The following is a 13,626-nucleotide window of genomic DNA, read 5'->3' on the forward strand; positions in this document are numbered from 1 at the left end:
ACATCAAAACTCTGAAATAACACATATTGGGAATTATGCAGTAACCCAAAAAATGGTTTAACAAATCTAGGCTGCTGCGCCTTCTTCACAATGCTGTCTGTGTGGGTGGACCAATTCAGTTTGTCTGTGATGTGTATGCCGAGGAACTTAAAACTTGCTACCCTCTCCACTACTGTTCCATCGATGTGGATAGGGGGGTGTTCCCTCTGCTGTTTCCTGAAGTCCACAATCATCTCCTTAGTTTTGTTGACGTTGAGTGTGAGGTTATTTTACACCTCCTCCCTGTAGGCCGTCTCGTCGTTGTTGGTAATCAAGCCTACCACTGTTGTGTCGTCCGCAAACTTGATGATTGAGTTGGAAGCGTGCGTGGCCACGCAGTCGTGGGTGAACAGGGAGTACAGGAGAGGGCTCAGAACGCAACCTTGTGGGGCCCCAGTGTTGAGGATCAGAGGGGTGGAAATGTTGTTGCCTACCCTCACCACCTGGGGGTGGCCCGTCAGGAAGTCCAGTACCCAGTTGCACAGGGCGGGGTCGAGACCCAGGGTCTCGAGCTTGATGACGAGCTTGGAGGGCACTATGGTGTTAAATGCCGAGCTGTAGTCGATGAACAGCATTGTCACATAGGTATTCCTCTTGTCCAGATGGGTTAGGGCAGTGTGCAGTGTGGTTGCGATTGCGTCGTCTGTGGACCTATTGGGGCGGTAAGCAAATTGGAGTGGGTCTAGGGTGTCAGGTAGGGTGGAGGTGACATGGTCCTTGATTAGTCTCTCAAAGCACTTCATGATGACGGAAGTGAGTGCTACGGGGCGGTAGTCGTTTAGCTCAGTTACCTTAGCTTTCTTGGGAACAGGAACAATGGTGGCCCTCTTGAAGCATGTGGGAACAACAGACTGGGATAGGGATTGATTGAATATGTCCGTAAACACACCAGCCAGCTGGTCTGCGCATGCTCTGAGGGCGCGGCTGGGGATGCCGTCTGGGCCTGCAGCCTTGCGAGGGTTAACACGTTTAAATGTTTTCCTCACGTCGGCTGCAGTGAAGGAGAGTCCGCATGTTTTAGTTGCGGGCCGTGTCAGTGGCACTGTATTGTCCTCAAAGCGGGCAAAAAAGTTATTTAGGTCTGCCTGGGAGCAAGACATCCTGGTCCGTGACGGGGCTGGTTTTCTTTTTGTAATCCGTGATTGACTGTAGACCCTGCCACATACCTCTTGTGTCTGAGCCGTTGAATTGAGATTCTACTTTGTCTCTATACTGAAGCTTAGCTTGTTTGATTGTCTTGCGGAGGGAATAGTTACACTGTTTGTATTCGGTCATGTTTCCGGTCACCTTGCCCTGATTAAAAGCAGTGGTTCGGGCTTTCAGTTTCACACAAATGCTGCCATCAATTCACGGTTTCTGGTTTGGGAATGTTTTAATCGTTGCTATGGGAACGACATCTTCAACGCACGTTCTAATGAACTCGCTCACCGAATCAGCGTATTCGTCAATGTTGCGGGGCAGGGCCTTATATGCGTCGCAGAAGTTAGAATAGCAATGATCCAAGGTTTTTCCAGCCCTGGTTGCGCAATCGATATGCTGATAAAATTTAGGGAGTCTTGTTTTCAGATTAGCCTTGTTAAAATCCCCAGCTACAATGAATGCAGCCTCCGGATAAATGGATTCCAGTTTGCAAAGAGTCAAATAAAGTTTGTTCAGAGCCATCGATGTGTCTGCTTAGGGGGGAATATATACGGCTGTGATTATAATCGAAGAGAATTCCCTTGGTAGATAATGCGGTCGACATTTGATTGTGAGGAATTCTAAATCAGGTGAACAGAAGGAGTTGAGTTCCTGTATGTTGTTATGATCACACCACGTCACGTTAACCATGAAGCATATGCCCCGCCCCTCTTCTTACCAGAAAGATGTTTGTTTCTGTCTGCGCGATGCGTGGAGAAACCAGCTGGCTGCACCGACTCCGATAGCGTCTCTCCAGTGAGCCATGTTTCCGTGAAGCAAAGAACGTTACAGTCTCTGATGTCCCTCTGGAATGCTACCCTTGCTCGGATTTCATCAACCTTGTTGTCAAGAGACTGGACATTGGCAAGAAGAATGCTAGGGAGTGGTGCACGATGTGCCCGTCTCCGGAGTCTGACCAGAAGACCGCTCCGTTTCCCCCTTTTACGAAGTCGTTTTTTTGGGTCGCCGGCTGGGATCCATTCCGTTGTCCTGGGTGAAAGGCAGAACACAGAATCCGCTTCGCGAAAGTCATATTCTTGGTCGTACTGATGGTGAGTTGACGCTGCTCTTATGTTCAGTAGTTCTTCTCGACTGTATGTAATGAAACCTAAGATGACCTGGGGTACCAATGTAAGAAATAACACTGTGGACCAGTGTGTGACATGCACTGTATGATGTACCCGTTCACCATGCGTATGTTGACAAGCTGTGGGCAATAAAACATGGTGTGTGTTCTGTGAGGGTAGTGAGGTGGGACTGGCCTCTCAGGCTCTCTAGCCTTATGAGCTATGCAGCCAGAAGAGAGGAGGCCTATACAGCCAGAAGAGAGGAGGCCTATACAGCCAGAAGAGAGGAGGCCAGTACAGCCAGAAGAGAGGAGGCCAGTACAGCCAGAAGAGAGGAGGCCAATACAGCCAGAAGAGAGGAGGGCTATACAGCCAGAAGAGAGGAGGGCTATACAGCCAGAAGAGAGGAGGGCTATACAGCCAGAAGAGAGGAGGGCTATACAGCCAGAAGAGAGGAGGGCTATACAGCCAGAAGAGAGGAGGGCTATACAGCCAGAAGAGAGGAGGCCTATACAGCCAGAAGAGAGGAGGCCTATACAGCCAGAAGAGAGGAGGCCTATACAGCCAGAAGAGAGAAGGGAGGGTTAGATTTGCCACGCACCACCAATCATCTGCGCTATTAAAACCTCATCACACAACCTCCCCACACATTTTTTTTATAGCTTTACTTTTCCCCCAATCTCCTTGTATTTATGTTACTGGCGTCATGGCGTGTTTGACCGTGTGTCTTCTTGGTCCTATCTTGGCAGGTAATTAAGCATGAAAGTGAGACGTGGGGCGAGCTAAGAGGCCAAGACGTGCTCTGAAGGCAGAAGTGCCATGCAGTGTGTCGGTGCAGCAGCAACACTGCAGTGCTGGGAGAGAGAGAGAGAGAGAGAGAGAGGGGTGTGTGCTTACAGATGACTCAAGTGAGACTGGCGCATTACAGAGAGATGGGATAATCGCCATCGTCAGAGAGCCTGTTATTACCAGGTAGACCCGGCCGCAGTGTAACGGTGAAGGACACACACCGAAATTGGCTGGCTGGCTAACTCTCATTTGCTGAACAAGTGGAACACCTATAATCTCTAACACACTGTAGAGCAGAGCAGGAAAAGCCCTTGGAGACTGTTTGTGACTGGAGCTTGTTACCGCCCAGCTTCTCGTCTGCTGGGTACCCCTCCCTTTGGTCCTGAGAAGGATAGGACCTCAAATAAAAATCCCCTCTAATGGGGGGATAGAGGAAAGAGAGGGAGAGGAACAGACAGGGATAGAAGGATGAGTGTAGGAGGGAGGAAAATGAGGCATGAAGCCTCTCTCCAATTCCCTGGATCTGTGGTTCAGTCAGCTTCACTTGAGAGATGTCCTTGGCATGGCGCTTCAGTGTGTGTGTGTGTGTGTGTGCATGCGGAGTACCCCCCCTCAGTCTCTACTGAGTTAATTAAACTCTCAGGCTAACAGAGCCCAGGCACAAGCAGGTCTCCTTCCCTGTGTTAGCCAAATAGTAATGAGTCAGGTTGACTATTATGCACTAAGACCCCTCCTTGCTTCAGATGAGTCATTATCTCAGACCAGATTGACACATTAAAATAGACGAGCATGTTATTGCAGCTCTGTTATTATAATTCTAACGGGGCCTTAAGTCAATGGGAACTTGTATGTTCCCTTTGAGTATCAACGGAGGTGTCTACCGCCTCACCTCCGGTCTTTCCTGTGCCCTCTGCTGATTGTCACATCCATAAAAACAGCGGCTAGAATCCTCCCAAAAGAAAGTGTCAAAAGGAGGGTCTAAGTACCTGATACTGCCACTTCTCATCAAGGCCAAGAAGAGCTTCTTGTTACCGTGACGATGCCCGGGCTCAATACCATATTTCTCTGCGGGCAAGGCATTAATCAAACAGTGGGTTGAGGGTAATGGATGCTGGGGTTAGGAGCCCCTCCATGTATCATCTCTCCGGGACGCTGATATTTGATAAGTGAATTAAAGATACGGATGTTAAAACAGAAAAGGGCTCCACAGGTCCTCTGATGTCCCAGCCTGCTGAAAGTAAAGTCAATCCTATTTCTCCCGCTCTGTCTAACCACCTGCCTCTCTTTGCATCTCCTTCCCCTTTCTGTCTCTCCTCCCATCTCTTTTCCTTCCTCTCCCTCCAACCTAATTTCAGAAACAGAATGAGTGTAAAGGCGGGTGGACAGAGAACCGTCTGTAGAAACTTGGAGAGAGAATGCAAAGGGAATGTTGTCATGTTGTGCAAAAAACATGCGGCAAAGAGTGTATTCCTCAGTGTTCAGGGCTCTCTAGAGGGTGGTGTGACCTGGCCAACACATCACTGACCATCTGAAATGGTCTCTCTAGAGGGTGGTGTGACCTGGCCAACACATCACTGACCATCTGAAATGGTCTCTCTAGAGGGTGGTGTGACCTGGCCAACACATCACTGACCATCTGAAATGGTCTCTCTAGAGGGTGGTGTGACCTGGCCAACACATCACTGACCATCTGAAATGGTCTCTCTAGAGGGTGGTGTGACCTGGCCAACACATCACTGACCATCTGAAATGGTCTCTCTAGAGGGTGGTGTGACCTGGCCAACACATCACTGACCATCTGAAATGGTCTCTCTAGAGGGTGGTGTGACCTGGCCAACACATCACTGACCATCTGAAATGGTCTCTCTAGAGGGTGGTGTGACCTTCCCAACACATCACTGACCATCGGAAATGGTCTCTCTAGAGGGTGGTGTGACCTTCCCAACACATCACCGGGACAAACTACCTGCCCTCCAGGTCACCTACAGCACCCAATGTCACAGGAAGGCAAAAAAGATCATCAAGGACATCAACCACCCGAGCCACGGCCTGTTCACCCCGCTATCATCCAGAAGGCGAGGTCAGTACAGGTGCATCATGGGAGACAGAAACTGTCTCCCAATCTCAAGGCCTTCAGACTGCAAAATAGCCATCACTAGCCAGCTACCACCCGGTTACTCAACCCTGCACCTTAGAGGCTGCTGCCCGATGAGGATAGAATCACTGGTCACTTAATAATGGAACACTGGTCTCTTGTTTACATACTGCTTTAATCATCTCATATGTATATACTGTATTCTATTCTACTGTATGTTAGTCAATGCCACTCCGACATTGCGCAATCTGATATTCATATATTTCTTAATTCCATTCTTTCAAATGTGTGTATTGTTAGATATTACTGCATTGTTGTAGCTTGGAACACAAGCATTTCGCTACACCAGCAATAACATCTGCTAAATATGTTACTGACCAATAAAATAGAATTTGATTGTGATGACGGTAATCAGTCGAGAATGTTTGATAACATGGTAAACAAATGTCTGCAATCACTTCAATTGATCCTGAAAGAGAGTAGGCCCAGCACACCTGTCACCAAGAACACATCAGAAACACTACCTGTCGAGCAAACTGCTGACAGCAACCAACACATTATCTGAAGCAGGCTGAGAGAGTGTTGGAAGACTACAGAGAAATAAACCTGTGTAATCGGTCTAGACTGGAATCCATTTTACAGCCTCCCCAGACTACACTTACATTATCATTGGATGTTATGTAGCGTTTGGCCTGACTCAACAGTTCTGGTGGTCTTACACAATTTTGTGAAGACTATGGACCAAACTGTGTAGGTCTGCAATTACAACCCTCCTCATCATCATTATACTCCATGTTCCTCCCGTACTTCCCTACTCCGAGGAAAAGGGATAGGATAAACATGTCAAGGGTCCTTCGGGCACTCCATCGGCGTGGCAGGGGTCATAGACAATTCCAGATCAACAGAGCCCCCGTGTCACTCCTGAGTAGGACATGGAAATGTTAAAGAGATTAAAAACTCATCTTTGAGATGTTTTCCCCCGTCACCCCGGTGAGAAAAACACAACTAGAAAGGAGCTCTTTCTAGGCGAAGGGAGATGGACGGGAGGCAAATTGTGTTTCTCATCAGACGTTTCATTAACCCCGTGACCTGCATAGAGGGCGTAATCTGCAACATTACCACTTCTGCACGCCTCACACTCACCACCAAGATGCAGACGTTTCCAACACGTTCAAAAGGAAAAACTACCCTCGTAGCCGCTGTCTCGTGCAAAAACGTCCATCTATTCATTTCACCGACTCGCTCCCCCACCTACGCCTGTAATTTAATCACAAGAATAACTTATCACTTCCCATTTGATGATGAAGACCAGGGAAGCCATTTTAGAGGGAGAATTATGCGATGGCAGGTGTTTTATACTGCTCCACTCATCTTACACCTCTCTCTCTCTCTAGTCATCTTTAAGCAGGCTATTAGGCCGTGCTAGCCAGTGTGTGGGCGCAGGAGTATGAATATTTATAACCTGCATAGAGCAGTGTAGGAGGCTCAACCTTGACCATACTGTAATCAGCACACACACGCGACGAGACCGAGATTTAGAGACCGCAAAAAGGTCTAACTCCATACCACCACTCGTGGGCACACAATCAACACCCCTCCACCCTCCCCTCATTAAATTGCAACCTTTATGAAAATGTGGTATTGGGCTCGAGCCTTGGTGACTGTTTAACAAGACTTGCAGAATTGCAAGACAGCAGAGTTTTTCCAAAAAGATAAGACGCCAAGTTGACTTTTTCCTGTTGAGTGCATTTAAACAGTGTATAAAACATTAGGAACACTTCTTTCCATGACAGACCAGTTGAAAGCTATGATACCTTATTGATGTCACCTGTTAAATCCACTTCAATCAGTGTAGATGAAGGGGGGGAGACAAGAACATGGATTGTGTATGTGTGCCATTCATGTGTGCCATTCAGTGGGTGAATAGTCAAGACTAAAGATTTAAGTGGTTTTGAATGTGGTATGATAATAGGTGCCAGGTGCACTGGTTTGAATGTGTCAACAACTGCAACACTGCTGGGTTCGTCATGGCCAACAGTTCCCCTTGTGTATCAAGAATGGCTCACCACCCAAAGGACATCCAGACAATCTCACACAACTGTAGGAAGCATTCGGCCAGCATCGCTGTGGAACGCTTTCGACACCTTGTAGTCTACGCCCGACAAATTGAGGCTGTTCTGAGGGCAAAATCAATATTAGGAAGGTGTTCCTAATGCTTTGTGCACTAAGTGTATAATGAACATGGGACAACCTTGAAAACACGTATCCTTTCTTTCAATGCCGACTTACATCACTGTGCTTGTAGGCCAGCCATGTTGAGAGAAGAATTTGAAGCCGTCACAAGAACACAACGAATGAAGGTTATAGCACCATAGAAAAGCCCCTCGTGGCCTGCAGTCATCTAGTAGCCAAACCACCATGCACCTGACGAACCCCACGTAAAAAAAGATATAGTACTTTCTACCACACATACTGAGGGAAGGAAGAGGAGAGAGAGAAACCTTTCTCCTCCAACTCAAAGCTCATTAGTCAGATGTGAGTGTTATTACTGTCTGGTGACGTGGGCAGGAACAGAACACAACGCTTACTCTGATTGCAATGGTCACCTGTGTGGAAATGAATATGCAGCTCTGCATTACCTAAGTTAGGAGAGAAACTGAAACTGACTCACTCATGCACCAAAACGTACAACTTGATTTGTACTTGGTTACAGTGACTTATTGATGCGTCTGGGGTCTGTTATTTTCACCTAAATTCAAAAAGACACGCGGTCCAGCCTTGACCCGTATCGAAAGATGTGGAGCTCAATCAACGGTTAAAAACAAAACTACACTGCCAAAAACACAAGCTGCAATTAGGCTAGCTTCGCTAGAGCTCCTTGGTGACCTTTGCCTCATCTCAAATGTCAAGTCTGGACATACTGTATACATACTGTACTGGGGCAGCAGGTAGTCTAGTGGTTAGGGTGGCGAGCCAGCAACCAAAAGTCTGGACATACTGTATACATACTGTACTGGGGCAGCAGGTAGTCTAGTGGTTAGGGTGGCGAGCCAGCAACCAAAAGTTTGAAAATTAGAATCCCGGGTCCAACTGGAAAAATCTGGCAGGAACTGAGCTGGCAACCTGAGGGTTGCTGGTATCAAATCCTACATGCCATTTCCTGCCATTGTGCCCTTGAGCAAGGCACTTTACCCCCCATAACAAGAGCTCCCTGCGTGTCCAGTGTTGCATCCTACCGCACCTCTCCAAAACCTGCATTGGTATGTATGCATGTGTCTTAAAAAGCAGAAGTCAGATTTCAGTTAGACCTTCTGTGCAATTAACCAATAAAGTGATCTTAATGATGATGATGAATAGGGTGAAAAAGACACGCAAGGCATAATAGACCTCATCTGTTAGTACTATAAACAAGGGTCCTTTACTAACCGAAAAGGTGCCAACATTTAAATAGAAAAAAAAATAAGTATTACCTTTTGAAGACACTAAAGACAATTCTTAAAATGTTGCTTTTTAAGTGGAACTAGCTGACATTTTTTCCTTCAATAATACACAATCCCCCAAAAAACAGTTCATACAAATCCCTGATAAAAAAAAATGTAGTGAGACATTGCCGTGTTTATCTTTTAATCTGCAAAGCAATTAACGTGTACAATAGGGAGTGATTTTTAGACAGACAGAAAAACGGAGAGCGATTGCGTGAATGGCCCGGGCGCTAATGAAAACAGATTTATACAAAAGTGTTTTTGTTAAGAACGTGTGAGTAGCATAATACAAGACCAATTGTATTAACAATGTCCTCAAGTAGAGAGCCCAAACAGCATATTAAGAAAGACCTGATAGCGTTAACTTACAGTACAGCATGTCTGACAGTTGATAAGTGGCTTGGGAGTTTTCCTAGGGAGATTTCTATTCCAGATTAACACTTAAGCAGAAAACGCACGCCCACAGCCTTTTCATAATGATGCCCGGCTGGTTTGTTGTGTGAAACTGAGGAGGTGTCGTTTTAATCACCAGAGGCAGCGTGCCTTTAAGATGGCCACTTTTTAATTATCACACCCATTGTGTGCCGTCAAGGATGGGAAACCTCTTCGCCCACCGTTGTCATCATCTGTGATGGAACCTCCCATGTCCCCATCGTTTCCTGCCTTACCTTCAACAGTCCTTTCCCTATGGTGAAAACCTGATACACTACGATACCAGTGTAAGATGACCCTTAACACGCAAGATGCAAAGCAGCCCTAAGCAAATGGGCTAGTGGAGGGAAAGAATGCATCATATTTAACAGTGAAAAACAGTCAACAATTTGAGGATTTCCACAAAACAGAGGAGGAAAAAAGGACAATGGTTTCAGCTGCCTAGTGGGCTAAAATATAGGAAATGGGCTTAAGTGCGGCATCAATTCATTAACTTTATTACAAGTAAGAATTAATCGTTTCATTAGCGCTTTGGCGATGCCAATGAATCATAATACCAGAGGCCACTGTGAGCGGAATCCTGAGAACAAAGACCAATTACAATCAGAGGGGAGAGAACATTTGTGCTGTATGCGTGGGCTGACTTAAAAGTAAGGTCAAGATTCCCAAATGATCACTGAGTACAGATCCCAAAAGCTGGACTTCTAACCCACTGAACAGTGTGATGCCTGGGGTCATGACTGTGACCTGCTGTGTGAACATGTCAATTTAAGCCAAATTGCTTTAGCTCATTTCAGAGGAAGTGGAGGCAGCAGTACGATTGACCACCTATGAATTAGTTACGAGGTGGTCAAATACCAGCACACAGTGCAATAATCCAACTGAACCAGTAAATTAACTGACAGTCTCATTGACAGTTTGAGTGGTGTGAATGAATGCATGCATGTCATATAAGCATGGTTCCACGAGAGCCTTATGGCTGTACACTATAGACCCTTTATCAGACACGACACACTGACGTCACACTGTTTTGTGGAAACTCTTGGCAGCAGTAAGAAAGCATCGACATCTGCGCACATTCAACATAGCCTAGATTTACATTTTTATTACTTCTAAACCAAAAGAAATTGCAAAGATGTTTTGATTATTGCTTGAACGGTCACTAAGATTATATTTGGTTGTGATCTTTACAAAATAATTATTTTGGATGCAGCGGTTGTTAGCGAGAATGCTAACACTCATTGATATAGGATGTAGCAAAAGCTAGCCAAGGAGCCATTTTACTGGTTGAAGTGTTTTTTTAAGTATAAATGCAGTTGATTTGTGATGATGACAAACATAGTTAGCAGGACATTCATATAAGCCTTAAAATCCAATTATAATCCAAAAGTAGTGTGAAATGCACTCAAGCAACATGTATTGAGTTATTTTGCTGCCGTTCTTTAACAACTCCCCCCTTGTTCTGCCACCAACTTGTGTGCGGCAATGTTTGTAAACACAGAAAGGAGACCCTTATGTCTGTACGCCGTAGTAGAACTCACCTGCATGTGCTGCTGGTGGAGCTGCAGCCACTGGTTCTGGCTCTGGGGTGGGAGGAGGAAGAGGGGTGCCAACAACTTCCACTGGTTCTGGGGCAGGAGAAGGAGCAAAAGCTTCCACTGGGGGCTGAGGAGGGGCAATGGGTTCACAAGGGGGAGGAGCAATGAATTCAGCTGGGGGAGGAGGCGGAGCGATGGGTTTGACTGCAGGCTGCAGGGAGAAAGCTTCCATTGGAGGAGCAGCAGACTCAACAGCAGGGGAGGAGATTGATGCCAATGAAGAGGAAAGGGGAGGAGGAGCAATGGGTTCAATTACGGGAGGGGGAGGAGGTGCAATAAGCTCAACTATGGGAGGAGCAGAAGCAACAGGTTTGATTACAGGAGGATCAGCAACAGGTTTGATTACAGGAGGAGAATCAACAGGTTTGATTACAGGAGGAGAAGCAACAGGTTTGATTACAGGAGGAAGAGCAACGGGTTCGATTAAAGGGGGAAGAGCAACGGGTTTGATTACAGGAGGAGAAGCAACGGGTTCGATTACAGGAGGAGAAGCAACGGATTCGATTACAGGAGGAGAAGCAACGGATTCGATTACAGGAGGAAGAGCAACGGGTTCGATTACAGGAGGAAGAGCAACGGGTTCGATTACAGGAGGAAGAGCAACGGGTTTGATTACAGGAGGATCAGCAACAGGTTTGATTACAGGAGGAGGTGCAGGGATGGTATTGAGTTCAACAGCAACAGGAGCGGGAACAGGGATGGGTGCCAGGGGTTCAACCTGTGGTGGGAGGGTTACCTGCTCAACAGATGCAGGTGGTGGAGGGGATGCCACAGGCTTTAAAGCAGCTAGGGGAGGAGGCGGGATCACCATGTCAATGATGGTCGGAGCTGCTACCTGTTCCATGGGGGGTGGAGGTGGAGCCACTACTTCAGTGACAGGTGCAGGAGGTTGAGGTGGTAGTGCGATGGGTTCTATGGGTGGAAGCGAGGTGATGGGATCGAAGGGGGGTCTGAGGGGAGGCACTGGAATGAGGAGGGAGGAGGGAGCAGCAACAGGGGGTGGGACCTGTGGAAGGGAGGGGGGAAGAAGGGGAGCTATGGGCTCCCTCATTCGGTTGATGACATTCTCAGAGAGCTGCAGAAGAGAGAGAAGAGCTATATGTGAGTGAATACCAACAGGAGAGAAAAAAGCACAACTAACAAGGATACCAGATCTGAGCAACACTAAACACTTCAACTGCACCACACTCCAAAGTCTAAAAGGCAAGTTTTCACAATTTACTTGCCAAGCATGAGCCAACTTAATCACACAAGGCTACAACTCTAGGTGCACTAGCTCTATTACATCAGCCTGAGCAGTGTTATCCCAATATGCATTTAGCAGTGGCACACACCGCTGCTAAAATGTGTCCACCCCCCAATTAGTTAGGCCTAGGCTAGCCTTGATCATGACCCCCTGTTCCATTACATAACACATACGATTGCTAGAGGAAGGCATCTGTCTGAACAGGAGTTGCTTGAAGTATGGTTTTGGAAGTATTGGAAGTTTTGAAATCATTTCAAAAAACAAAAAAGGTTCAATAGATACACACCTTGATAGGGTTACAATCTACAACCGTAAGGTATGTTTTGTTTATTGATGTGTACAAGCACGTGTGGCAAGAATGCAGAAGGAAAACACCCCCACACACCAACCAGCAGATTATTCCATGTAAACATGGTCCTGAGTCTTCTAGCAACAAGGTGCATCACAATAGGCATTTTCGTGCCAACTAGTCTTTACTTTAAACTAAAGCCTCTCAACCTATATTTAACTTCAATTGGCACGCAGGGTCCATTACAACAGTTAAACACTTATCAGCTTACACGTCAGACAGAAAATTCACGACACGTGTTTTGCATGACATGGATTTAATGGTGCAACATGGACTAAACTGATGTTAATTACAAGGTCATAAAATACAAGTATTATCTATTATAAACTAAATGTCGTCATTACTAAGAACTAGGTCTAGCTGTATCCAGTCATTCATAATTTAGACAACGCGAGGCCATTGCATAAGCAGGTGTCAAACTGACAGCAAGTTAGCTAGCCTAGCTACCATAACAAACGTTACTCTGGCATAGCATTGCCTATTTGTTTGGTAATAAGGATATAATAATGCAGTCAGTCGTTCCTATCATTTTTAACGCGCTTCAATACTTCCGAACAGCATTTGGTTATGCAGTACCTCATTGTTGTCATCCTTTCAGTACTCACCCTTATGCCCTTCACAACTGTGATGTTGTCATTTTCATCCGACTCAAAGGAGACGCGGCGCCTGCTATTGTTCGCTCCCATCTCTGACTACAATCAGCGAAAGTGATACCTAACTGCATGCAATGAAAATTGTTGTCATCCACCTGTTTTTAGCCAAAATTGTCAAGTCGCACACCGGGGACAGGGAGCTACAGGGCCGCACGCACAGAAACACTTCCGTAGCATGCCAGCTGTCCAGTAAAGGCTGCGTTTATTGGAGGTGAGAATACGTCTTGTGCAACAGAGGTGTCCATTGGTTGGGGAATATTTTAAGAGCCAAAAGGATCATTATAGTGCACTTTCAATTGTGTATGCATACACATTAACCAACAAATAAATAGAATATTGGTGGGGTGAAGAAATGCCAGCTATATATATATATATATATATATATATATATAGCTAACTATATATATATATATATATACATATTAGGTCTTTAAAACCATACAATTGTTAATCAGTTTGGATTATACTTTCAAAAGACAGAGGAGTTTGGACTATCTGTCATATTCCCTGCTGTTCAATGGTAATTTCAATTGGCCTAATGATTTTGGGAAAAATAAAGGCATAAATAGGTTCATCAGCTAAAACTCTATCAAACCCCATCAAACCCAAGCTAAGGTTCTTTTATTAAACTGTCTATGTTTTTGTTGTCATTTCAATCTTTGTAAACAAACAATGTACAAATTTAAAATATGTTGAA

At 45.8% G+C, this 13,626-nt stretch overlaps 1 protein-coding gene across 9 annotated transcripts in view; it reads right to left on the reverse strand.

Annotated features, from left to right (window-relative positions):
* LOC139378418 (MICOS complex subunit MIC19-like) overlaps nt 1-13,114 on the reverse strand; it is a 130,874-nt gene extending 117,760 nt beyond the window's left edge. For 6 of the 9 annotated variants that reach the window (XR_011628291.1, XM_071120570.1, XM_071120568.1 and 3 more), the window contains exons 1-3: nt 12,882-13,114; nt 11,418-11,756; nt 10,625-10,748 (exon numbers count right to left, since the gene is read on the reverse strand). Coding sequence is in view for 8 of the 9 variants with exons in the window: in XM_071120570.1 (XP_070976671.1) it covers nt 10,625-10,748; nt 11,418-11,756; nt 12,882-12,962 (544 nt within the window). In the remaining variant the exon portion in view is untranslated. Of the gene's footprint in view, nt 1-10,624; nt 10,833-11,417; nt 11,757-12,881 lie in introns of all 9 variants that reach the window. The other 3 variants (XM_071120573.1, XM_071120571.1, XM_071120572.1) reach the window with 2 other exon arrangements.
* Between the last annotated feature and the right edge of the window lie 512 nt (nt 13,115-13,626).

Source organism: Oncorhynchus clarkii, chromosome 21, assembly GCF_045791955.1.
Source record: "Oncorhynchus clarkii lewisi isolate Uvic-CL-2024 chromosome 21, UVic_Ocla_1.0, whole genome shotgun sequence".
Lineage (NCBI taxonomy): Eukaryota > Metazoa > Chordata > Actinopteri > Salmoniformes > Salmonidae > Oncorhynchus > Oncorhynchus clarkii.